This window comes from Sceloporus occidentalis, unplaced genomic scaffold, assembly GCF_023333645.1.
Source record: "Sceloporus occidentalis isolate IW3139 unplaced genomic scaffold, rSceOcc1.0.p SCAF_5, whole genome shotgun sequence".
Taxonomy (NCBI): Eukaryota; Metazoa; Chordata; class Lepidosauria; order Squamata; family Phrynosomatidae; genus Sceloporus; species Sceloporus occidentalis.
In genome coordinates, this window is record NW_028316985.1 from 88,466,548 (window position 1) to 88,494,154 (window position 27,607).

General features: G+C 40.6%; 1 protein-coding gene across 3 annotated transcripts in view; it reads left to right on the forward strand.

Annotated features, from left to right (window-relative positions):
- Positions 1-27,607, forward strand: part of LMNTD1 (lamin tail domain containing 1) — a 235,100-nt gene that overhangs the window by 7,863 nt on the left and 199,630 nt on the right. For all 3 annotated transcript variants that reach the window (XM_089524667.1, XM_089524668.1, XM_089524669.1), the window contains exon 2: positions 18,185-18,278. In XM_089524667.1, coding sequence (XP_089380793.1) covers positions 18,185-18,278 — 94 coding nt within the window. The remainder of the gene's footprint in view (positions 1-18,184; positions 18,279-27,607) is intronic.

Here is a 27,607-nt window from a genome sequence, read left to right on the forward strand (position 1 = left end):
CCCCATATAGCATCCAGTTGTTGCAGGTTCCCCTGGTCTTTCTTGTACACCAATACTTTGTCTGAAGGCCTCTGTCACCCCCTTTTCCCTCACTGCCCCCCTGGATCTTTCCACAGCCCACAGGCGGTGGTACTGGCCACTTTGGGAATCACTGGTTTAGACTCTTTATGTTATCTGGCACACAATGCAAAAGCAAAAGCAGAGCAGTTAACGTAGCTACACTACTTTCCCATAAGTATATCAGTCAGTTGTGTGATGAACCAACACTATCATGCTATGGTAATTAAAATATTGTTTTGTGGCATTTATGCAGAGAGAGCGATAGCTTTTTAAATATATATTTCCTGTGAATTTAGCCTGTTTGGAGCTGTTGGCAGATTCTATGAAAATTCGGAATATCATTACTGCTAGTCACAACCCTAGGAGTCTCACACAGCTTGATATGCTTCAGGAAAGATGTTGTGAATACAGACAAAGCAATTTTCCACAGCTGGCTTCTGAGTACATCATTTCCTCTGCTCTATGACAATGATTCCTGTAAATCCATTTCCTTGACTGACTCACAGGACAATAGGAAAGCCACTGCCGCAAGAGACTATCCCGTCGAAAGCATTGCCTGCCAGTGTCAAGGACTTTCATCTTCAGGGTTATCTTGAAAGGCTATTTGGAAATGAAAGGCTTATTAGTGAAAGCAATATGCAAAGACAATAGGCTGGGAGAGATTGCATAGTCTTCAGTCCAAATGTAATTACTAGTCCAATGGTGGCAAATTAGCTATCCTGCATTTTGCCCTCGTTTTTAATTTCCCCCGTTATCCTAGGCTTCCTATGATCCTTTCCCATCTTTAGGCTGGCTCATACATGTATGCACATCCCCATCCTTGAATCAGTTAATTAGCTAATAATTGATTACTCAAAAGGTATGATTTGTGAACTGAGTTTGTGGAAGAGCATTATGTCTGAGGTGAGATAAAATCTCTCCTTATAATGTTTGATTTGTGAGTGTGTGTGTGTGTGTGTGTGTGACTTTCTTTCATATTCAGAACACCACTTAATGCTGCTGTCATCAACATGTGCCTGACATAAATTGGACTTCGTCCAGTTTTGAATCACTGAGCTGAGACAAACAACATCTATATTATGATGCTTTTGTTAAAGTCATAGTCCTTTTGGTACTGCAATAAATGTTTATCATTAATTGTGAAATATGGACGGAAAATATTGACTTTGCATGCTTATGTAGGGGGAAAGAGTATAAACTGTGCTTTGAGTGTTACACGAGGACTCTGGGAGACCAGGGTTTGTATCAGCCATGAAAACTCATTGGGTTGCCTTCTCTCAGCCACAGAAGAAGGCAGTGGCAAACCACCTCTGAATAAACCCTTAATAGGGTTGCCTTAACTTAGAAATGACTTGCATTTGTAGAGAAATTATGAGGAAGGGGTTGAATTTAGGGGCTAGAGTATCATGAACAAGGAGCCCTGGTGGCACAGTGGTTAAATGCCAATACTGCAGCCATAAGGTTGTGAGTTTGATCCCAAAGATCCATGGTTGACTCAGTCTTCCATCTTTTTGTAGGTCGGTAAAATAAGTACCCAGCTTGTTTTTTCCCCTTTCTTTCTTGAGGAGGAGGGCACAATTTGCAACAGAGAAATTTGGAGCAGCTGTCAAGTGCTAAACTAACCTCCCTCCATTTGATGTCCTCCAGATAGTTTGGATACAACCCCATCTCATTGTCCCCAGAAGGTTAATAGACAAGTTGAACAGAAGTTTGCAGATTAAACAGTTATGCTGGGTACCAATGGAGTGGGTGTCAAGATTAACTTAGTGGCTCAGTGTCTGTTGACTTTATTCGGAAGACATCACATTGTGGAAGGCTGCCTTAAGTCCTCTCCATGTTTGTTGATTTCTTCTCACAGTTCATTTAACCAACTATTTCTGTACAGCCCATATTCCATGCTTGTGATGGATACAAAGATGGGAACTTTGAGAGAAAAAGTGTCCGAAATAGAGAATTGTGTAGGACAACAGGTAGCTGTAAGAAAATTAAATATTTTCCTGCCAAGTCAAAGTTTCTCAGCTCAAAGTAGCATGCATGGTTCTCCCACCCAAACCCCACTTTATCCTTACAACTACCCAGTGAGGTAGGTCAACATAAGAGAGAGTGACTAGCTCAAAGTTACCTGATGAGTTTCAAGAGTCAGTGGAAGCTAGAACCTGGATATCCCAAGTCTCATGTCAGCATTCTAACTACTAGTGTTTCAAACCACATAGAAAGTCTCCGATAATTCAGGAGTCTCACCACTCCATTACATGCTGGGAGTAATGGAAATGTAATGAGGTGGGAAGTGAAGGGGGTGGTGGTTAGCGTACTCTTCTTTTCATACCATATACTTCTAAATGTTCTGCTCTGCTCTAGTGACTACATCACACGACTGGCTTTGAATTAAGATGTCAGGAATTTCAAATCTTTGTGGTACTCTCTCTGTCTATTCCCGAGTTCACAAATCTGAAAACTGAGACAGCCGATAACTCCAGATGATGGGAAAATAGACGTGTGTGTCCTCTCCTCTCCTCTAGTGTTTTATATCCAGGTAATTTCCGTGCCTTCCCTTCATACCATAACCATTATTTTTTAAACAGGCTCTCAGTCTCAGCCAATAATCACACAACACAGCACTCTCTGAAATAGTTTGAAATGGCCTCATACATAAAAATAGCGAGCTGCTGTGATCATGGCATCTGTTAACAAAAGCTGACAGAGCATGTACATTTCTGTAGAGCAAGTGTGAGTACTTGAAAGTGTAAATGCCTACAGGGAAATACATAACCAAACACACACACATACACAAGGAAAAAAAGAAGGCAAAAGCATGTGTGTGTGTGAGGGGATCAAAGTAGTAATATAGATATGGGCCTTGTTGAGTGTTAAAAGTTGCATAGACTTTGAAGAGCCTCAAGGCATGTAGTCCAAAGTAGTCCCAGCTGGAGGAGTTGCTATTCTCATGATTCAAGAAGACTGGGCTTCCCTCTCAACCATTCTTTTTGTGCTTGCTTAATGTGCATTTATGATCATAGTCACTTGCTCTCAGAGTTTGGGAAAATTACATTTTTGAGGTACAACTCACAGAATCCCCTAACTAGCATGGTCATTGGCTGGTTAAAGTAAAAAGAATATATCCAAGATCTAGTTGCTACTACTAGAACTTGAATATTAATTTTTAATTTTAAACTTGAATTCATACCTTGCTGTGGTAGTATAATGTACAAGCTAAATCCACTCCTGGAAAGCAGGCTTTCAGCAGATCCAGAAAAGTTTAATTCAGTAAACACAGTTGCACAGTACGTAATTGTTGTCAGGATGGAGTCCCCCCCTCAGTTACACAGTATACTTAAGAGTTCAAACAATTCACCCATTAAAAAGCCTTCAGCCTATTTGTCAGCAACACAAAACATATTGTCTTCCCAGGTCTTACCCGTCGTTCTTCTGTCCCCCCCCCCCCCAAAAAAAAAAAACTCTACAACATCACACAAAAATGATCATTATATTTTCCAGCTCATATGTCCTCCCCTCACCTCTACTCATTATTCGAGGCTGTGAATGATATGCAATATTTCCTTTTCCCAGCATGATCAATATAATAATATACCACATTATTCCACATCACCATGCATATGATCAAGCATGACAATTAAGCATTACAGAACCAGGTCTGGACCATGATCTTGACAGGTAGGGATTGGGTAGCCTGTGTTTTGCATGGAAAGATATACAACAGGGAGAAGTAAATGAGACTGGAGAAAGAGAAATAGAGGTTGAATTCCTATTTCAGGCTGGTAAGAAGACTTGAGAAGCCATTGAATTTGGGTAGTGTGTGCTCCTTTGTGACCAGAGCTTGGAATGACAATCAAAAACATCAGCACATTAGTCAGCATTCTTTATATACTGTCTTAGCTTTGCCACTATTCACTTTTGTTACTAAAGTGTTATTTTAATTCCTTTTTACAAAAGACTTTAAAAGGGCACCTCAAATAGCCCTTCAGAAAGCATTATTTTAGGCATCATAAAATATATACATATTAAAAAGTGCAGGGGTAGCTGTGTTGGCCATTTAACAAATACAAACAAAAATCCATCAGTGATACCTTTATTGGCCAACCGAAATGCACAATATACTTCTTGCAAGCTTTCTAAGCTCCATGAGCTTCTTCATCAGGCAAGATGTTACAAACCAAACAGCGGGGGGGAGGGGGGACGACAATTGGAGATGTTAGATGCGGAGGATGCCTGCAAAAGATTTCCTCCCTGGGTTACAATACCCATCAAATCTCACCACTGGTTCTGTGTGTTAGGACTTACAGGCATTGCAGTCTAACAGCACCTGAAAGGCTGCAAACTGCAGTAAAAACATTCATCTTTGGAGTAAAAGTATAATATGTTTGTTCCAGAGTTTTGCATATTCTCAATGATCTTTGCACATTATAAATGCTCTTCCTCTTACCATCATGTCAGATGCTAAGCTCACGAAAAAGGCAACCCTTGAGCCTTGATGTGATATATTCCCAGTGTTCCTTCTGCTTCAGTTTAATCAATGCTGATATACTTAGATTTTCAAGATTTATTCTTTTTCATTTGCTGTATTTCTAAAAGGACTCAGAGTCTTTCATAACCAAGATGAGAAACTTATTTTAATGGTGTCTATACTGTTAAGCCAATATGATTAATTAACTTGACTTGCAGTTTGAATTTTATCATAAACCACAGGGCCCAAGAAGATTGCTTGAAAGAGCAGTGGAAATTGCTTTATTTATGAGTAGGGTAGGATAGGCAAGGGTGGGGAGTGGAGAATCTGCATAGTAAGGCTGCACTCTGGAGTTGGCTGAAACATGAATCCAGAATCAAATCAGGCTGATCTGGAACAATGCAGCAGATTTCTGAATCTTGCATCCTTCTGAAAGTTTGTTAGAAAACTAACTTTGAAAGGATGCAGACAGAGAAATCTTATCTCCAACAATGTATATGCTTCCTTTCAAACTCTCCATATAAGAACTGAGAAAGGGTAAGGGAGAGGAGGAGTGTAATTTGATGTGATTGGAAGCTTTAGCTTCTAATCACAGAATGGTTTTAGCAGAGCTTTCCAATCCCAGTGCTTTGGTGAAGGGATGTCGAAATAATCTGTTAGAGGAGTGATCCAGTGTCCTGCATGTTTCCTTAATCCCCCTTCCCAAAACAGGAATTTTAAAACTGTTTTGGCAGTGTCGGTGGGATCTGGGAAATCGTAGCAATGGATGAATTGGATGTACAAGTCCTTCTGCTTCTACCGCTGTATAATCTACATCCATTACTCACCATTTTCATTCTTCCATTTTCCAGCAACTGAAGAAGGAAATGGCAAAGAGGAAAGCAAACCAATGGTCAGAGCCAAAGTTCAATTGGGATCAGAAGCATAACCAAAGAACAAGACTAGAAAATAGGGCTAGCCCACCAATAGACAGAATGAGGCGAGTAGCATCACAGGGTGTGTGTGGCGGGGTCAGCCCTCCTGCACCATCCCCCACAGTCCATCTCCCATGTGCACCACTCCATGCCCCCTGCATGCTCCATGACCTGTGTGTGCACTGCTCCATACCTGTGTGTTCATGCTGTTCTGTGCCCCCCCCATATGTACCACTCCCTGTCCCACGTACATGTACTGCTCTGCCCCCCATGCGTGCTCTGGCCTTGCATTCCACCCTCCCGTGCTGCATCACCTGTGTGTGCGCTGCTCTGGCCCTGTGTGCATGTGCTGCTCTGTGCCGTGTTCTGTGCCCCCAGTGCATGCTCTGCTCTCTACGCTGTCCCATCCTTTTCCTCATTAGGAAAAGGATGGGCCCCCATGGGAAGAGGGAGCGCATGCCACCCTTGAAAGTCCCACTTGAAGCCCTGGTGGCACCTGGGCCGGGAATGCCACTGAATGAGGCAACAGCCCTAGGTAGCAAACTGTGGGGGACTGTATCTTGTACAGTTCCTCATGAACTCTTTGGCTATTCCCCTCTGTTAGACAACAAAGCTGTTATATGTCTTACAACCTCCTCTGGGCCTCAAAACTGGCCTGCTGCTTCAAGTGTGATGGAAGCCATTTGTCTCGTTTCCAGTGTTAGTTCAATTTCCGCACTTCATTTTACATTCATTTTAATAGACTCACTTTAACTCACTGTAACTTTAATAGACCGTGATTGCTAAGTGGAATCTCTATGGTCAGAGGCAGTGTATTGCTGAATACTCAGTGATGAGAATAAATAAAAGAAGATAGTTGTTTCTTTTGGGACCAGTCCTTCTATTAGGCAAAGTGAAACAATTATGACAGGAAGCAATACTGGAACCCCCACCCATGACCTTTCCCTATCTTAGAGCATCTCTATTATGTACTACATAGCCTATATTACACCTCCTGCTGGCTCAAGATGTGGTGGAAGATGTGCTATGCTTGCCGCTGTTGAAAAGTCCACTGCCAACCCAAATGACTTCTGTATATGAACAGTGGTGAAGTACCGTTGTGTCTTTCACCTCAGGCAACAAAATGGCTTGGACTGGCCTTGGTTTCTTTCTTAACTCCACTTGTAGGCATTTCAGAGGCATTTGCATGAATCCTGTTGAAAATTGTATTCTAAAATAAACAGTTGTTTGGTTGATTCACTGATGCTGTTCCTTGAGTTCTTATGGCACTAGTCTCATGGCTCAAATGTCAAAGAAAAGATGCTTACAATACCCACTCCCACATATATATTCATGGAGTGATTACTAATAAACTAATTTCCCATTCTATCCCCTATGTACAAAGGATCACAGAACAAAAAAATATTGTGACATGAAGAATGAGATCTTCTATTATATTTCTGACACCGCAAGCTGTCATAAAAATGCCGTAGAGATTACAATAAATTACTCTTAATGACAGGCTTCCTTTCAGAGAGTTAATATCTTAATTGCGGAACAGGGTTGGGTATTTTGGAAAAGAAAGGGCACAATTAAAGTTAAACTCTACCCAGCACTGTACTTCTGGAAATGCTATCCATGTCTCAAGTGGCATCTGTAGGCAGATGAAAAGTACTGTAGACTGTTGCTCATGCACAGTTGTGCATTGTGAATAAATTGTGGCTTAATCCAGACAAGTTAATGAAGCTATCAGTCAATCAGAAAGATAAATCTGGATTACGAGTACTGTCTGACTTGAACAGGGTTGTATTTCCTATGGAGGGTTAAGTTCATGGTCTCTGATTGCTCTTTGGCTTGTTTTCCTGGATGTTCAACATGCTGCTTTGGGCAGGAATGCCTTTGTCTAGATTTGGCACATGTGCCACCTATACCTGCACCCTTTCCAAGAATGTAACTTCATGAGGACATCAATCCCTAATAAGAATTTGCAACTCAAATAATTTTTTTCTAGAGTTTCCAAATTTGTAGCATTGCAGTAATCTAAAACCTTAGCTGAGCATTTGGAAATACAGGCATCCAAAGAAAAAGGGAAGGCAAAGTTATCAAGGGACTGTGAACACAGCAAATGTAACAGTTCTAGGTGTGAACCAGTGTCTCACTTTTTGCAATGCCAGAAATGTGGGTACTGAAGGAAAATTTCATTGGGGGTCAGAATTCTCATTTGGATGGGCAATGTCTTCCCTTCCCCCATAGGTGGTCTCATGCTTTGGTCACATCTAGATGTGATTATTGCAACATGTTTTATGTTGGGTTGCTCTTAAAATGGTGTGCATAGAATGAGTTCATACAGAATATGGTGGCCAGAATGTTGGTTACTCTAACATTCTGTTGGAGATTCAATGGCTTCCATTTTCTCTCTGGGTCCAATTTAAGGGAGTAACTATAAAGTGCTAAATGTTTTGGACCAGATAGATGGTCTGTCCAATCCCATGTGAGCCTACTCACACTTTACAGTCACCATAAGATGCCTGGCTCCATGTCCCATTGCTGTCAGGCATGGCTGGATGGGAAATGGAACAAGGTCTTTTCACTGGCAGAACCAAGACTGTGGAATGACTTTCCTTGAAAAGTTCACTTGGCCGTGTCTCTCTTTTAGCTGATACTAGTCAATGGTCCATGTGATGTTATTTTGCCAGGTTTTGAGACAGTTCTAGCCTTGTACCCTACTGAACCAAATATTTTTTAGCAAAAAAAGAAAGAAAAGAAACAAACAAAAACAACCTACAAAGGTTCTTGTGGTACTTCAAAGAAGGGGTAGCCAAGTAAGTGGAGAGATACAGGAAAATGCCACAGCCTGTTTCTGCCCACATACAGATGTTGGAGCAGAAATGGTGTCACCCCATTTAAGGTGTCACTTGATGTGATCCACACTACCTGCCCCCCCTAGGGATGCCACTGTGGCCCATATATGCCAGATTTGGTTAACCCCAGGATCCTCTCTGGTTAGATGCTTCCCCTCATCTATCAATCATAGCCCTTCTAGAAAAACACAACTAAATGAAGCAGTTGTCTGAAGCTCTCCTTGCTTCTCTCCAGTAAAGAGAGACCATGCTTTCTGGAGCACCCTAGGACTGTGGTCCAGAAATGAAACTTTTCCCATTTCTCCTCTAGGAGACCCCACCTTTCCTGGTGAAGCTATTTCTGGAGAGTGTCTTCATTGATTTGGATTCTGATCAGTTACAATAACAAAGATGGGGCAATGGATCCAACCCCCCCCCCTTCCAATCGCTTGTTCTTCATTTTTAAAAGTATTTGCAACATCTCTAAGAAATTTCCACTCTGTTGATCTCATGAATTATCTTTTCTTTTCATATTGCAGAATTTTTCGTACATTGACTAATGAACCTAAATGCCAAACTGCTCAAGAAAGGTGAGAATTTAAGGAACTGTGAGATCATCATGGCTCAGAAAGAAGCAGTCCAACAAGAGCTAAGAAATCAGAATATATTCTCTTCCTGCCACCTTGGCCTAACCACTAAAGATCTTGAGGAGCTAAAGAACAACATCTTTATAGTTCAGAGAAAGTAAGAACCAGCTTCTTGTATTCCCTTTTATACTCCAGCGGTCACGATTCTCCTTGTTAATCTAATTTAAGCATCCTTAACATACATTTCATGCAATCTTACATGCCATATACAGTGAGCCCTCCGTTTTCACGAGGGATCCATTCTGGATCCCTCTTTGAAAATGGAGACTCACCTATATTCAAGCCCCATAGGCTTGAATGGGGCATGCACCATGGGGGCGCAGCCCATTGAAATAACGGATGTCACGCCTCTGTGAATATTCAAGACCATAGACCTCAAGTCTGCGAGAAAGAAGGAGTGACTGTAGATATTTTATCCATATGGGTAGAACAAATTGTGTGAATTTTCTTTTAACTTAATGAGGACTTTGACTCTAGACATGTTACTAACTGGTGGGAAGAAACCCTATGAATAGCCCCACTCCTGTATTTGGACTATTCTGTCCATCTGTCTACTAACATGAAATGGCTCAAATGGCTCAAAAGAAAAGGCACCTGGGGAAGTGTGTGAAGGAGGTCTTAGTATTGTGTTGGAATATTCCCAATTAAAACATTATAAAAATGAATTTAGTAAGCAGATAGTTAGCATTTTGGATCATTCCCTTTCTGAAAGCTTTCATTGATCCGATATTAGTACTGCACTTAATATCCCTTCTTGGAATTTAAGTTCCCTTCTTGATCAGCCTTATGAGATGCAATGTGTTGAATTCAACATGAATATATATTAACTAACATATATAAAGAACAGATAATTAATGAAATTGGAGGTAAATATTTTAGACTGTCTTCTCCACATCAGATTTTCAAATCATATGTGAATATTCCTCAGAGCATATCTGATTATCTCCTTATATCTAGTCCATCTTACTGGTTCTATCCCGCGTCCAGCTCAGATATAATATTGAATCATTGTTTTACACTATAAGAAAGAGCTTGGCTTGGACTCATAAGAACATCTGCATGTTCTTTTTGTTTTTAGATAGATGATTTAAATTGTTTTTAATTTTTTACTGCAAAAGTTTTAAATGATTTTATCTGTGGGTCTCTTTCTGGGAGAAAGGTGGCATAGAAATAAAATAAAATAAGATTAAAATATTAGATTTTTGCTTGTGACATCTGAACTATGAAATAGGGTGGGTGTTACAATCAGTTATGAGCCTTCATATTAGAGTGGCAGGCAAATTATACAACTCTTTTGGAAGAATGAAGGGAGAGGGATGAGAGAAACGGTTGCTTATTCTGCCAATGTTTATTATAGGTGTGTGTGATATAATTAATTATAACACTCATGAGTATGCTGCTTTTTACAATAGCTTCTTCAATATATCTAAAAGAAAATGATATACTGGTCTGTTTCTGGTCTGCATCAGTTTTGCATACTTCTGTTCATAAGTACACTCCATCTTGATGGCACATTATTCTGAAATTTTAAAAAATGTGTGAAAAGCACATTCTTTTAATCCCCCCCCCACAAAATGCAAAATAATAGTTTGTATTTTACTTTAAAATATTTATTTTTGTATGCATTTTAAACTAACGTTGGTTTCCGTATGTAGTATCACCAAACAGATGCCTTAATACATTCATTTTGATTTTAAAAATGTAAGCCAAGAACTGTATCATAAAAATGGGAGTTGTAAAAACTACAAGATAACTGTGTTTTGATATTTTCATTAATCTTGGAAGAGCGAAATTTTGGCTCAAATGAAATCCTTATACATCTTTCATGAGGCTGAATTTTACCTCCTTCCCAGCCTACCTCATCCCTGCTGAAATGCAGTTACTTTTTAATGTATGTCTCAATGCGTTTTATTTGAGTTCTACTAAAACTTATAAACATGAAGTCATAGTGGGAAAACAGGTTTGATGCTAGTTGTTCCAGACCTGTGGTTTCTGTTCTTTGTTTTTGTTCTTTACCAAAATAAAACAAAATCACACACCCTGAAATATAAGGTGTATTGATTTAAAATGATAACGCCCATTTTGATTTTGAGTGTGACAAATTCAGCTCATCTTCTCATTGCCAGTTTAATGGCCTGGCTCAATATAAACAGCATCATAAAAACTATTCAGTTTTAACATGATTTGTTACGACCAAATTTCTTGAAAAGTTGGCATCTTGCAGTGGACAGTGAACCATAAAGAAAACTCTTCTGGAGTCATCCTGAATTTACATTCCAGTTCCTTCAGTAGTCTTTTATTCAACATGTGTATTGTCATGTGCTATGTTAGTCTTTGCAGAGCAAATAGTGTTTTGATTTCACAATTAAATTTTTCTGCAGCAAAAGTCATCTGAGAATCTATTTGACTTCTATTGTCAGAGAAAAACAATAGTTCCACATATCAGCAACAGCCTAGTTTATACATCCTACTGTAGTGTCTTTACTGTGTAATCATGGGCTCATATCACACCCTCTAGATGATAGTAATTTGTTAATATACTAATAATTAACTTGCTTAGGTCAGATTTTCTCTAAATCTTCCTCCACTTGTTTTCTTTGTCATTGTCCCATGTTCCTGAGCTCACAAGAAAACAAAAGAGCCCATGTGATTCCTTAGCAGAATGACTATGACCTGTTACAGACTGCCAAAATAAAGCTGCTTTGGGTCTCTTTGGAGGTATGCTGTTTAAATGATGGATGCATCCTAAGAATCCGGAAGCTGCACCAAAGCTGCACTCCAGTGCTTAGGAATGGAGTGTGGCTTTGGCGTGACCTCCGGACTCTTAGGACCCATGCATCATTTAAATAGCATACCTCCAAAGAGACCCAAAGCAGCTTTATTTTGGCAGTCTGTAACAGGCCTATGTATCACTGTATCAACTGGCTGGGACAATTCCTTGTCCCTATTATCAGCCAGAGTTTCAGCAAAAACCACCGTCTGAGACAACGGGAAACTCCTCCAGAGTAGCCTGGAAATTATTCAGCACTTGTCTATACAGGCCAGAATACTCTGGGATGATCCCGGATATGTAAAATTTCTGGAAATGTTGAAGCCAGGGGGAAAAACATGTTTTTTCCCCGGTTTTTTTTTTTTTTTTTTGGGGGGGGGGGGGGTCAAGAAAATTTTAAAAATGCAATGTTAGCACTTTTTATAGTTTTTTGTGGGTTTTTTGGGCTATGTGGCCATGTTCTAGAAGAGTTTCTTCCTGACGTTTCGCCAACATCTGTGGCTGGTATCTTCAGAGAAGAAATGCTCTTTTTGTGTGTGTAAGTGAAATATGTGTAATTAGTTTCAAAGGTGAATAATAATAAGAAAAAGCACAAAAACCTGAACGGTAGAGAGAAAATGTCTGACATTGCCCTTTCTTGTTAGCAAGAATTAAATAAGGCAAGATTTATACACAATCATGCGCACACACACATATATCACAATCTGATGGCACAAACAAGTGTATCTGGTGGCATTTGACTCATCCTGATGGTAGTACTTCCATGATTTAATTAAATCTATACCCAGAGGATTACATGATGACTTTGCTCAGATTTATTGCAGGAAATTGGTTGCATAGATTGCTATCAACAAGTCAGCCAAATATGATTGCAAAAACTTGATATTTTTATTTGTACAGTGTGTCTATTATCCCTTGAAAGTCCATCTTGCAAGATAGAAATTGCAAGTCTAGCTGATTCAGCCATTTTAAAATGATGCATAGGAAATGCCAAAAAGGAGCATTTCCTTGCAATATATACCATTGGTGGTTTTCCACAAATTTTAAAGCAGTGTCATCACATTTTAATATCAGCGTGGAAGATGACAAAATTTTACATTTGTCTACTGTAAACAGAGCATTTATATTTTCATTCACGGTTGCAATATAAAAAAAGAACAAGAAAATGAAAAAGAAGGAACCTCATGGAAAGTTGGGGAAGTCGAGCTTTAGAATTAAAATACAAAGGTACAAATCCAGTTGTTATGTCCAACTAGTGTAGACTCACTGAATCAGTGGGAACTTGTTGAATCAATACTTAAGTTCATTTTTCCCCCCATGGGTATACTCTTGTTGTGACAAACAGTCGGTTAGACATGAATGGCCTCCCAGCTCTGGGGATTTCTGGATGAGATGGATTATATAGATCCATACAATCTAGTTTTAGATCTAATTATGGGACAGAGGTGGTTTTGGTCACCTTAGTAGATGACCTATGCCAGGACCTAGACAGAGAGAGTGTGTTCCTGTTGGTTCTGCTGGTTCTTGGCAGTTTTCAGTACCATCAGCCATGTTGTTCTTCTGGGCTGCCTTGCTGAGACTAGGAACACTGTTTTACAGCATCTCCATTCTATCGTGGAGGGGTTAACCCAGAAAGTGGTACTGGGGGGACTTCTGCTTGACCTCTTGGCTGTTGGCAATTTGTTCACCCTCATTCATTCCATTATTGATGACATGTACCAGTTGAAGACCAAAACAGCTTCCTTGGCATGTGGTAAGAAAGGAAGAATACAACTGAGTGTCATCCACATACTGATGGTACCAAATGCCAAAACTTTGTGCCCCTTCCCCCCCCCCCCCATGCTATTTGAACACTGGGAGAAGTTGTCCACAAAGTTTTGGCATTTGGTACCATCAGTATGTGGATGACACTCAGTTGTATTCTTCCTTTCTTACCACATGCCAAGGAAGCTGTTTTGGTCTTCAACTGGTACATGTCATCAATAATGGAATGAATGAGGGTGAACAAATTGAAACTTAATCCAGACAAGATGGAGGTGCTTCTGGTCAGTCAAAAGGCAGATCAAGTAAAAGGAATTTAGCCTGTGCTGGATGGAGTTACACTCCCCATGAAGATGCAGGTCTGCAGGTTGGTTGTGTTCCTGGATTCAGCTCTGAGACTGGAAGTTCAAGTTTTAGCACTGGCTAGGAATACATTTGCACAGTTAAAGCTTATGCACCAGAAGCGCCCATTCCTTGAGAAGTCAGATCTATCCGCGGTGACACACGCCTTAGTTACATCCTGGTTGGATTACTGTAATGCATTCTATGTGGGGCCTTTAAAGAATGTTTGGAAATGTCAACTAGTCTATAGAGCTGCAGCAAGATTGCTAACTAGGGTTGGCTTCCAAAACCCCCTTGTTGCAACAGCTTCACTGGCAGCCAGTCTGCTTCCAGACACAATTTGAAGTGCTGGTTTTGACCTCTAAAGCCCTATACAGCTCAGGTCTGGGTTATTTGACGGACTGTATTCTCCCTTATGAACCAGCCCATGCTTTGGGATCTGCTGGGGAGGTCCTTCTTTCTGCCTCTCCAGGTACATCTGGTGAGAACATAGGAATGGTCCCTTTCAATGGCTACCCCCAGGCTCCTGAATTCCCTTCCCAAACAAGTTCGGCTGGCACCCTCCCTTTTTTGCAGACAAGTAAAGATTTTTCTGTTTAGACAGGCATTTTATGATTGACTATATAAGGCCTGTCCCGCCAAAAGAATGTGCTGGATATTGCTAATTGTTGTGCTGGTGTTTGCATTTCATTTAAGTTGTATGTGTTTTACTCCAGCTTTAATTTTTTTCATTGTTTTATCATTTTAACTTTTGTATCTTGTGGATTTTCAATGATTTTTAAAAAATTTGTTGTAAGCTGCTTTGAGTCCTGAATTGGGAAGAAGATGGGATAGAAATAATAACAACAACAGCAACAAAAACAGCGACATAATACAGTGAACCTTGGTATCTGCTGGGGTTTGGTTCCAGGGCCCCATGTGGATACTAAAATCTGTGGGTGCTGAAGTCCCATTATGGACAATGGTGTAGTAAAATGGTGTCCCTTATATAAAATGGAAAATCAAGGTTTGCTTTTGGAATTTTTCTTTTTTTAAATATTTTCAAGCAATGGATGGTTACTTTTTTATCTGATCTCTTCTCCAGTCCGCACTTAGAAGCTTATCATATGAAGTTTAAAAGTGCTTCAAGCCTCCTGGATTGAAGGGTGGAGGTGGGGATTATCGCATCTATTGCATAAATTTCCACCTAATTGCCGCCTGCCATCAGCCCTGGTCCAAGCCAGATCCCAGCTGCGCTCTGCCAGCACTTTTTAGAAGTCAGAATCTTTCCAGCTTCTAAAAAGTGTGGGCGGAGTGCAGCTGGGACCTGGGCTGATGGCAGGTGGCAATTTAGCATGCAGTAATTCCTGCCTCCATCCCATGTCTCGGCTCCAGCCTGGGAGGCTTGAAACCATTTTAAAGTTCATGCAATAAACTCCTTAGAGTTGGCAGTCTGAATAAGGGACAGGGATCTGAAACTCATTTAGCAGAGGGAATTTCACAGATGAAAACTGGGGCATGTATGGCCAAGCAACATCAGAGTGTGGTCAACATGGCAAAATTATTACTGAGGAAGAACACACAAGCTAGGAGAGGCAACAGCAGTTTGCATTTGCCTGAACCTGCTGGGAAGGGCAAGAGTCTGGCCCTTCCCTTCTCCTCTGCTCAGTTAACTGAATGTAAACTATTTTAGCATTTTATTCTCAGCTGGCAGTCATTAAAGTAAGCTCAGGATGAAGAGAGGAAATGGGCTGAAGAAAGAAAAATTCAGACATTTGAAAAATGGAACAACAGGTGTTTTAATCTGTACTGGCCCTGCCATATCAGGATAGTTGGACGGTATGAGATTTCTGCATGTGTAGCTTTTCTGACAAGTAGCTCCTACTGAAATTCCCAATTCTATACAAGTGTTAAAAGTACAGGATCCTATCCCTTATTTCACTTGAAAGCTTATCCTGAGAATATATCATGAACACACTACAAACTACTGTGATAAGTTACACGGAGAGACAGAGAGTGACTCAAAGATATCCCAGCCAACTTTGTGGCTGAACAAGTTTTGGGATTTGGATTCACCTTGGTTTTAGCCTGACTGTCTTACCACTGCACCACTTTCTCCCAACCATAGACTTTGCTCTCTTGGCGTGTGTTTCCATGCTAATTCCAATGTTTCATCAAATCTGTTTGGGAAGTAAGACCCCAATGCTTAAAAAACAGACACCCCTTCCTTCCTTAATAAGGCAAAGGGTAGACATATCTAAAATTGGTTATGCTAGAATGGAATAGTGGAAGAAGGTATAGTTTCATAGCAGCAGAGTTAGGACCATGAGTGGCCCTGGAGGGCCTTTGTCTAGGACTGCTGCTCTACACAACTTTTAAAAGTGCAGGAGTCCTGATTTCTCTTGCATTTGGTCAGCTCAAAGATTTCAGCGGCTTATGATGAATGATAAGCATAGAGCATATACAGTTGCTTGGTATCTAAGTGAGAGGGACAACAGTCTTGATCTGAAGTTCCCTGGTTGTCATTTTCAAACCTATGCAACATGTGCTGATTTATCTTGGCTTTTGTTTGGCTTTTAGCATTCTAAATATAGAGCAAAAATAGAAAAGAAAAAAGGGGGGAGCAAGAGGGAGCAAGGTTGAAAGCGCGTAAAAGCTCTTTCCCATCAGATATTTCCTTCAGGCATCTCCATTTTAGTTAATGGCATGGGACTCCCAGGATGTTTAGAGAGGTGTTGGAGTGTACAGTCTCATTTTAGCCTGAGGCATTGTCACATATGCTCATCTGTCCATGTTTGCAGAAGAGCCAAGATGCCTTGCTATTTCCTTGTCACCAGAAACATACACTCACTGCAGAATGGCTACGTTTGGTCGATTTCCCAGTCACCTGTAGTTTAGTCACAAGTTTATCCTCCATCCTACTCGTACTCGTCACCTCTGTGTTGTCAAAACTGATCCATAAATGTGTGATCTAGGGCAAAAATACATCAATTTTAACTGTTTATTCAGGAAGTTTCAATGTGGTTGACAGACTGAATTAAAAAACCTAGTGACTTTAGGTAACAGGGAATGTTGCTAGGGGGGTGTAGGTAGTGCAGGCCACATCAGGTGACTCCCTAAGGACTGTGTGTGACACCACTGCTCTGCAACATCGAAAAAATGTTTAGTTTTCTACACTACAAAAAGAAGAGACATTGAACCTGTTTCAGCAAACATTTTATTAAAACTAGTGTAGTGGAGTCTCCTTCCTTAGAGGTCTTTAAACAGAGGCTGGATGGCCATCTGTCGGGGATGCTTTGATTGAAATTTACTGCATGGCAAGGAGTTGGACTGGATGGCCCTTGTGGTCTCTTCCAACTGTATGAGTCTATGATTCTATGTATGTGTGGAATGAAACAACTACGAAGTTTATCACACATCTTTTTCCCCCCATTATGGGAACTGGGAGGGGACGCTCAGGGCTGTGTGCAACCAGGAAAAAACGGATTTTATCACACAGCAAATCTCCTCAAAAGGGCCCCATTCCATCCCCGGCGCCAAGCTGTCCCCATTCAGTGCTGAGGGGTGCCATTTTCCTCGGTTGGAAGACTTCTGACCAGAACATTTAATGCTCCTCAGCACTGAATGGGGATGGCTTGGCGCCGGGGGACGGAACAGGGCCCTTTTGAGGATGATTTGCTGTGCGATAAAATCTGTTTTTCCCAATCGTGCGCATCCCTGAGCATCCCCTTCCAGTTCTCATAATGGGGGGGGAAAGCATGCAATAAACTTCCAAGTTAGGTAAATTAAGACCTGCAAAAGTAAACAAAAACACTTTGAATCTTTCAGAACCACTTGGAGCCATCCAAGGATAACTTTTTTCTTCATCATCTTCCATTTTTCTTATAATTTCCATTTTGGTGGCCACAGTGACAGACCTAAGCTTTTGAAAAATTTGCTGGGGATAGTTGGTGAGGTAGACTTATTTATATACTCTTATATACTCTTTTTCTTTCTCTCTATTTAGATATCCACAAAGGCTCAATAAGGTTTTCAGAAAGAAGCTACTACCGTACTTATTTTACTTGTTATAGGCATGCACACACAGCTACAATAGGGTCACCTACAGTAGAAGCCTGCTCCTTCACAGCTCAAGCTTTGTTTATTGCACTGTTTACTGCAGTCATTGTGCTGCAGCCTTATACCGAATGTCTGTGTTTCTCCCTTCTTCACTGCCTTTCCAATGCTGATGCAGCTAGAAAAAATGCCAGATAGACAGAGGATGAGGAGGAAAAATTGGTGGACGAACATAAAAAGCCTTTGTAAAAAGGAGCTCCACAGTCAAATGCTTTGTTATCTGAGGTATTCCTATACTAAACTGTGGCTTAGTATACAATAATATTATGTATTATCTACATGCCAGTTTTTTAATTTTCCTCTATTCCACCTAGGTGTGGGGGATTATTTTTCCAGTTACTGAAGTTGCAGGAACAAGTAGAACAACTTGAACACCAACTGAAATATCACAAGGAACTCTATCTTCAGGTCAGGATAATATTAATCTTATCTGAAAGTTTGCATTTTTGACATGCCTCCAAGGGTTCTAGTTACTCCTTCTGCTCCTTGCTGCTATGCTTCTCTTACTCCTCTTTTTACTATACAAATTGGCCCAAAAGCAGATGCAGCCCAATGTTTGACCTGCACCTGATTCTGGGAAAGGGGAAAGTATATTCTTTGCAGTGGGGAATTCTAGGCTAATTTACACTGTAGCAAAGATCTCAGTTTGATTGGGATCTCGTCATATTGGTTAGTCCAGCCTTGCACTTTAGTCAGAATTCCAATGCATCCTTTTCAAAAATTCTAGCAACCATAACAAATTTGAGAAGGATTTATGCTAATTTATGCTAAAGCTGTCATAATGCAACTGCAATGGAAAGTCATGGTCCTCAGCAATAGGGAGCAAAACTGGATTGCAAAGCTGCAGAATATTGCAATAGCTAATGAAGCAAAGACAAAGCAATCAAAGCAGAAACTGCTACAACTTATTGTCAAAATGTAAGGCTATAATTTTATACCATGTGTTCTGTTTTCCATGTTTCCATTTAACAAGAGTTAAAAAAAAGTCACTAGGGTGTTTTTTCTCCATCTGGGCTATTAAGTACCACAGTGGCTTATAAAAATGAAAGTAATATATTTCCCCAGATGTAATAAAAAGTCTATTAGCATGCTATTGGTTAGAAAATAATATGGAAAAAAATAGAGCTCTGGATAAAATTAACTGTATAATTGAAGGAAACAGGTCAGAGGAAATTAATCGAGGCAGTATAATTAAAAAGAAAAGAAAGAAAATGAACATTGGTGTCTTAAAAAAACACACCTGGAGTTGGTTGGATCCAGATACAGTGCATACTTAGAACAGACCCACTGAAATCAATAGGACTGAAGATAGGTCATGAGTAATTTTAAGTCCCATTCACTTTAGTAGGTCAGCTCCAAATATGAAACACTAGAGCTCTCTGACTGAGAATTCTAATTACCTCTCCCTAAACTGCAAATCCCAGAATACCATAGACTGGAACCATGGTAGGTAAAGTGGAATAAAAGTTCTATAATTTATAGTGTATAAGGGTCCTAAGTGTGGTTCTAACCCCTAATGCTATGCCCATGTTTGCCTAATTGAAAAGCTGGTTCTATTAAAAATAAGAGGGATCCTTGCTGACCAAACTCCATCACAGCCCAACAAGAATTCCCAGGCAGATTCTAAAGGAGTGTTTGCATGTGCAGAATAAAATGAATTTTGTAGGACACAAGCCAGAAAACACATATTCACATCAGACAGAATGTGTTTTGTTTTCCTTAATAGCTTCTTTGTGTGTGTGTGTGTGTGGGGGGGGCTAAATAGTGTAACTAACTACTTTATTTTTTAAAAAAAAACTACTGCAGATATTTTCAGTTTAACAACAAGAGCTTGGTTTGCAAACAAAGAAATTAGGAAACAGATGATAACACCTGAAAGAAAGCAGTTATTGTTATTTATTTGAAGGAGGAAGATCTCCTGTTACTGTACGCCATTAACAACATTGTTTTAGTTATGGGACATGTCGCCCCTGTGATGGGCCATTTTTTGTCACATACAGACAACCATCAGATGTCACTTCAATCCTGAAGGGGTCTTTACAGGTAAATTTTCCACAATGTGCTGATTTTCTTATCTACTTATCGCAGAATGACCAGAGGTGGGCTTGATGAAAATGCTTTTTTAGGCAGAGGTAACAATGGCAAAGATAACTCAGCAATGGCAGAGACTGATGGTTCATGTTAGATTTGGCACATTTTATACTGATCCTCAAAAAGAATCAATTTGTTTCTAAGATCAGTCAGGAGAAAGCACTTCCTCTAAGGGGCCGCTCACGGTATGTTATAAACTGGGTTTAAAAAGGGGTTGTTCACACTTGCGCTGGTTTAAGATTGGTACACTTCAACTCAGGATGGCTCTGCATGCACAGTGGCATCAGTGTCCACCACATTGGCACACTACCTGTTGATTCTGGCCACCTAGCAAGTTGGTCTAGATTATCCACTCCACATTTAATATTTCTGTAACTTATAATGATCTCAGGTTTGTAAGACTGCCTGTGCACTGCCACGTCATGATATATAGTGCATGGTTTTTATATTCATTTCCATATTCTCATTGTGTTAGTTTTTAATGCTGCATTTTTAGATGTTTGGATTTTATCAATGCTTTACTCTTTACAGTGCCTGTTTTATAGGAGTCTTATAAATGCAAGCAGACAGTGAATAAATGACTTGCCCTGGACAGACCTTCACTGAAAGGATTTCTTCAGAGGACTGTCTTCTGATAGCCCTTCAGATAGAGATGTGTCCTGTGTAATGTAGGTCGCATGGCTGCTATATCGTAACCACATATTATCGATATCGACTTGCTGTTCCACCCTGAAGCTAATGTTTATCATAGAGCAGGAAACTCTTATCAATGGGAAACACCTGGTTACAGATAACAAAGATCTAAAGTTAGCAATGTTGTTTGTTCTCTGTGTGATCATCTACCACCCAGTCTATGTTGGTAATTCTGAATCCAACAAGTAAACTCAGAACAGACTATTGCTGAAAATCTGTCAGCTTTGTTAGAAGGGTCATAGATTTGTCACTTTAGCTTGACCCAGTGATAATGTTGATAATTGCTTTCTTGGATCAGACAAAGCCTAGCTATCCTGTATTTTGTTAACTATGGCCTGTGGCTAGAGTTAGGAAAAGTTAGTTTTTTTGGACGACAGCTCTCAGATTCCTCCAGCCAACATGACTACAGTCAATTTCGTATTATTTGACTCCAGTATTTGGTAATGATAGGTACACCACTGCTAACAAGGCTCTTTCCTTTGAATATTCTTGTTTTCCTGTTCCTAAGTCTCTTATTAAAAAGGAATAATTAAAGGGAATAAATTAAGGCATCCATATTGCATGTGGGAAAGAATGAGATGAGTTTAAATGTATCAGGATAGTACTTGCAAAATATAACAAAGAAAGAAAGATATGTTGCTGAAGTGGTGGAAAGAGTGAATTCAGGTAATAAGGAATGGCGCACATACCAGGAACTTATATAACAATCTGCCAGAGTTTATTAACAGTGACACCCACTAGCTGCCATTTGCTTCTGTGACACTTTTTCAGAGTCCTTTATGGAAGGAGGGCATATGCATTTGTTGCTGTCACTTTGTCATGCTAAAAACGAAGGCTTGGTAATGTCGCCTAAGAAGAAATGACTGCATGATGCTATCAGTCCCTTGAGGTGCTTTCAGAAGGACAACTTCTGGTACTACCAATCAAAAGACATTGTGCAGCTATTCCATCTTTCTCTTCTTAATGGATCATCTGTGGTGAGGAAAAGTAGGGAAGAATAGCAATAGGGAAATATGGAAGAGTTACAAATGGAAGGCAATAACATCTACACACACACAAAATTCTGTAAGTGAGTCAGGATAATTATGCTCCCCCTCCCCAAAGCCTTATCTGAACATATCCTTGGCGTCCAACAATCAGATTTCCCAATGTTCCTTATATTTATCTGCTTCTCTCCAGTCTCTTGAATCTAATGTGGGAGTAGAGGACGTTGGCTGTCTCTTCAACTGCTTTAAGGTTTGCCACCACCTACACACACTACAAATATTGCAAAAGGCAAATAAATCTCCCCTGATCTCCCCACCCCCTTCAAAGTTTGTCAAACCTTGTCACCTAAAGCAGAGGACAAAACGGTTGCCTTCCCATTCTACATACAGAAGCAAGTTGGTCGGGCTGTTGAATCTTAATTCAGCACTAGTGATGGGCACTGCCCTCAACTACTACTAAAAGCAGAAGGCTATTTTAGGAGTTGCAGAACAGGTTGTGTGACATACACAACTTTGATCTCCAGTAGACCAACTAATTAGTTGGAAGGGCTACCACTGTTGCCTCCTAACAGTTGCCTGACTTCACTGAATGAAAGGCCTTGTGCTGCACACTTAGGTAAACCATTGGATAGTCTCACTGACTGAAGAAGTGGTATGAACATAATGATTTTTTAAAATTACTTTTTAAAGTTACTTCAAAAACATACTCAATTTTGCACTGTAAGGTATGTTAGTATTTCAGCCAAGTATATTTGGTTCAGATTGTGGCTAAAGCACTCATCCATATAAGTCAGGGATGGAGAACTCCAGGCCCTGGGGCCAAATCAAGTCAGGTTCTCTGGCTTTTCACAAGTGAAAACATTTCACAGATTATAACCAAGCCAGAATGAGTGCTTGTTCATTCTTCCCCTCCTGGTGCTTTCATAATTGAAGAAATAATTTGGTAGCTTCTTGAATAGGTCAAGGGAAAGGAACTTGCCTTTGTAACGGCACAGGTCATTTTCCCAGTTATCCAACTGTCCTTCCAAAGAGCCTAGTATTCAAGAAGCAAGCAGAACTGGGGTTTGTTTTTTTCATTTGTTTTAGAGCTAATTGTGGAAGGAAGGAGGGAAGGAGTAAACAAACATCAAGTGAACAAGTGCTTGCTCTACACACTGTTGGTGTAGCAGATGGCTCACACCTCCACACTTTGCTTTCCAAGCCTTCTTTTTCATCTGAACCTTCGTTCTCTTGCTTTTGCTAGGCAAAGTGCAAGCAGTCATCGGCCTGTTACAGACTGCCAAAATAAAGCTGCTTCGGGTCTCTTTGGAGGTATGCTATTTAAATGATGCATGCATCCTAAGTATCCGGAAGCTGCACCGAAAGATGCACTCTGGTGCTTAGGAATGGAGTGTGGCTTTGGTGCGACCTCCAGACTCTTAGGACCCATGCATCATTTAAATAGCATACCTCCAAAGAGACCCGAAGCAGCTTTATTTTGGCAGTCTGTAACAGGCCATCCTCTTTCACCTGCAGGGAAGGTGCAGCTGCTGAGAAATAAGAAAGCTGGGGAAGTGAAGCAGCAGTAGTGTCTCTACCTCTTCTGCTGTCACTGCCACATTTTTCATCCTTCTCTTTTCTCTTCCATGATGAAGAGGGTGTAAAGGTATGGCTACAACGGGGGAGAAAGAGGATAAGGGTAGAGTAGTTGTCTTTGGGTATGGCCACACTACATAGTTAAAGCAGTTTGACACCACTTTAACTGCCATGACTCTATTTAAGTTATGGCAGTTAAAGTGGTGTCAAACTATTTAATTCGCTTCTTCCTTGGGTAAAGCTGCGAAAGGCAAGAACCTAAAGCAGCACTGACCCCTTCTACTCTCTTCGCCACAGTGCTGCTTCTGAACTTTTTGAATGCCTGGGTGGGAAAATGGTGGTGGTGGCAGAAGCTTTGATAGTGCTTTCCATCAAAGGTGTTCTGAGGGGAACTGGCCTTTGAAAGAGCTGAATAAGACACTTGTGTACATTTCTTAATTTTTCTGGGTTAAAATCAGGCAAAGTTATCACATTAAAGTTAAAGGCTATAATCACTGCTAACACAGGCCCAATACACACCACCAGGAAGCGGTGTCCTGGCGGTGATAGTAGGGCTCAGGAGCATGCATCAACCACATGCTCCCGAGCCCTACTATGTGTGGGCAGTGCCACTATTGTGCAGCACCACCCACATGGAGGGTGTAGCAATGACCTGTGGGTGTCTGAGGGACCACACGTTTTTTAGCGGAAGCGGCGTCACAAGGGCTGTGTTGCAACCCTTATGACGCCACAAAAAAGAAGCCACTTTTGGCATCTTCTATTTTGCTCTGCAACTGTGCTGCACGGTCTGGTTGCCGTGGCAATGCTGCACAGCAGAAAAAGCTGGCATTTTTGTGCGGGTCTGTATTGCGCCACAGTTGCCAATTTCTTTGCTTTACCTTTTCTTAGCCCCACTGTAACTAGTCCCCTCCCAAACTCATTGCACAGCCACCATTTACAGCAGTTCCCTCCACGTCCATTGAGTCTTTATTGTGAGCACAAACAGCTATGCTTGCTGGAATTTTTCCTTTGCCTTGTCCTTTCCATTCTTTGTCACATGCCACTAAGATTTACCCTTATCCATGGGTCATATCTGTTGGGAAATGTAGTTCTTCCTTGAGGATTGTTAGAAACTCAGAAAGTAAGCAAGACTGTTTAATCTCACTAGCAAAGCTTACTCAGCAGAAAAAATGATGATGATGGGCAAGCAGGAATAAAACTTTATCTAGCTCACTCCTCTCCCAGCCACGTGTCCCCAATAAAAACACACACTCACTTGGTTAAAAGTGAAAAACAAAATAAGTTTACTTACAAAATCATGTGTATGAAGAGATACACAGGTCTAGCTTCATGTTGCAAGAAAAATGAGGTAGCAAAGGTAGTCTCCATGCATCTTAAGAAGTATGCTATCCCAGCATCTTCTCAGCTCCAGGCATAGGCATGCTGATTAGTTAGTAAGCAAGTTTAGTAATGGAGTCTCATCTCTGCTGCTTCTTCACCCCAAGAACAAAGGTAATTAGGTGTCCTCATGGTAAACAGGAAATGAGGAGGGGAAGTGAGGAGGGGTTGTTAATAGCAATAAAACTAACATTGACATGCATTCCTAGAAAAGGTCTTGGCCTAAAAGCATCATAGAGATATAGTACTAGAAAGGCTTAGCATGCGAAGTTGCTATATCCCAACAATATCAAAATCCATAAGTTTGGCCCCCAAACCTGCACTTGACTTATACATGGGGTTGACTTATAGTTGGGTAGATTTGGCATGCCCAACAACTGATTTGTGTCATTTAGAGGGCATGCCAGGTAGTCATGGTCACTTTCCCACTACACCATTGTTTGGTGCTTTCTGAGTCCCCTTCTCACATTCCAAAAGGATGAAACACCTCTCTTAAGACTGAGGTACTGGTCACGAAAACTAATATATGGCCTGAGACAGATGGGCAGGAAGTGTCGTCCTCAGGCCAATTTTAGGGTTCCAGAGCGCACAGCATCTGCACGCTCCGGAACCCTAACACATACGGATGGCATCATCTTTACATGGCACCGTCCATACGTGGCACACGTGCACAATGCAAGCGCAGCACCACATCCACACCACCGGGCACCACACTTGCATCGTGGGCATGTCACAGTGCACCAATGGCGCACTGATGACATCATCCCCGCATACCAAAAAGTACCCAGTTTTTCTGGGTTCTTTTTGGTCAGTTTGGCTGCTGCGGTGTCCCTCCAGAGAGAAACTGAGTGCCTCCAGCCCATCCCTTTGGGGTGGTCTAGAGAGCCCCATATGCTAGTATTTTGGTCCTGCTCTTTAGCATTTCGTCCCACCCAACACTTCAATGTGGCCCCTGAAAACTTCTCTGAAATTGAATGCAGCTCTCAGTCTATAAATAAGAGATTCTCTATCTCTTTTTTTAACAATAGGCCAGAACAAATCAGGAGTTGATCCTTCATCTCTATAGAGACTTTTGGATTAGGCTTCATTCTTGCTGTAGTATCACTACCTATATACCTGTCAGGATCTGAGGTCTAATCTGCACTGCAGACATAACACTTTTTGACTCTGCTTTAACTGCCATGGCTCAGTGCTATGGAATTCTGGGATTAATAGTTTGTTGTGGCACCAGAGCTCTCTGACAGAGAAAGCTAAACATCTCACAAAAATAAAATTCCCAGAATTCCACAGCAGTGATCCATGGCAGTTAAAGTGGTGACAAACTGCATTAATTCTGCAGTGCAGATTAGACCTGCCATGCTTGTTAGTTAATTACGCTTTGCCTTTTGCCTGCTTAATTTCATGTTACTGGATGCTGGATATTCCATGCTGATGGTGCTGAGAGGAAGGGAATGGTGATCTATGTTGGAGATGGTTAATGAGCAGATGTGAAGGGGAGGTGATAGGCATTAATGCCAAGGTCAGTTATGTGGGAATCCCAAGGGAAAAAAGCAACTGGGCAGTCTGAGAAAGGAAATATTTTGCTTTTTTGAGAAATGAGGTTTGAGCAGACAAAAAGGTTTAAATTGCTTTGTACTTTTATTATACCGTGTCACTGAAATGCCTCGGTTCTAACAACATTGCCATACAGTGAATTGGTTTGACTTCTTAGTAAATCTTGCTGTCTTACACTGAAGCTTGGTCTAAATCAAAAGTCTGACCATACATGACAGTATCCTAAAGGCAGCAGATTCCATCTGATATCAGAAGTTAAGCAGGGTCAGCTTTGGTTAGTACATGGATGGGGGACTGCCAGCGAATATCAGGTGCTGTAGGCTATATTGGAATTGGCAAAAACATCTCTGAATATTCCTTACCTAAGAAAACTATGAAATTATGGGATTACCATAATTACCATAATTACCACAGGCAACATGAAGGCACAGACACACACAGATTCTATGTCATGTTTAAAAGCACTTACCATATGGGCTGGCCCATTTGAAAAATAACATTAGCACATGTCTTGGCTGTGACAGCCCTGTGTTTTGTCCTGTTACAGATTGGAGCTGAGATTGAAACAAGATGACTCACCTAATGATATTTAGTAAGTTTGTGGCATGTTTTCAGTGAGAACATCTTCGTCTGTAGCTCAGTCTTGTAGGCCCTCTGCTACATCTTTTGGGAATTATACATTTTGCTTGCATAGCAAGAACTTATAGCATCAGCAGCAATAGCAGATGTCTGCCTATGATGCTTTAAATGGGAACAAGTGTGCTTTGCTGCAACTCAGAATTTGGGAAAGCTCATGCTGGCTGTCATCTTCCATTTGTAACCTTCTAAAGTTTCCCACCTACCAAAAACTCCATTAAGGAGAGGATGATGGAATAGTTCCACAACACCTCCATATTGTTAGCTAGGGAATTCTGGATGTTGTAGTCCAAAAAGTATTTTTTTTTTCCTAAGCTCAGCAAATGAAGAAAGTGTAACAAGACAAACTGCCACAATTGAACAATTGGTCTTTTATGAAGTGCTGATGATCAGCAAGTGTTTCTTTCTGGCAAGATTCAAGTGTGTATTTAATATTGTGTTAGCTTTTAATTCTCAAAATCAATAGATTCCCCAGTAAGATCTGAACAAATCAAACACTGATGTCTGTGGAAAGAGTAACAGAGGTAATATTTACTTAGTGTTCAAGAACATTTATTTAAATATTTGGAGCATTCTTAGGATTCCAGATTCCTTGCATTCAGCATTAGATGTTTGTAGTGGATCCAGTGCAAAGAAGAAGAGTGGTTATTTACTTCTGAAAGTAAAAGACTGCTGTTGAATTGTTATTTATGGATTTGCCGGCAGGATAGAGTGTAAGATCAAACACAGTTGGAGGCTCTTTGAAGATTTATTATTGGACATTTGTTCTGAACATGAAGGTGTGAATAAAAATATAGAAAGTATGTGATATTGTTGTTGCCCCCT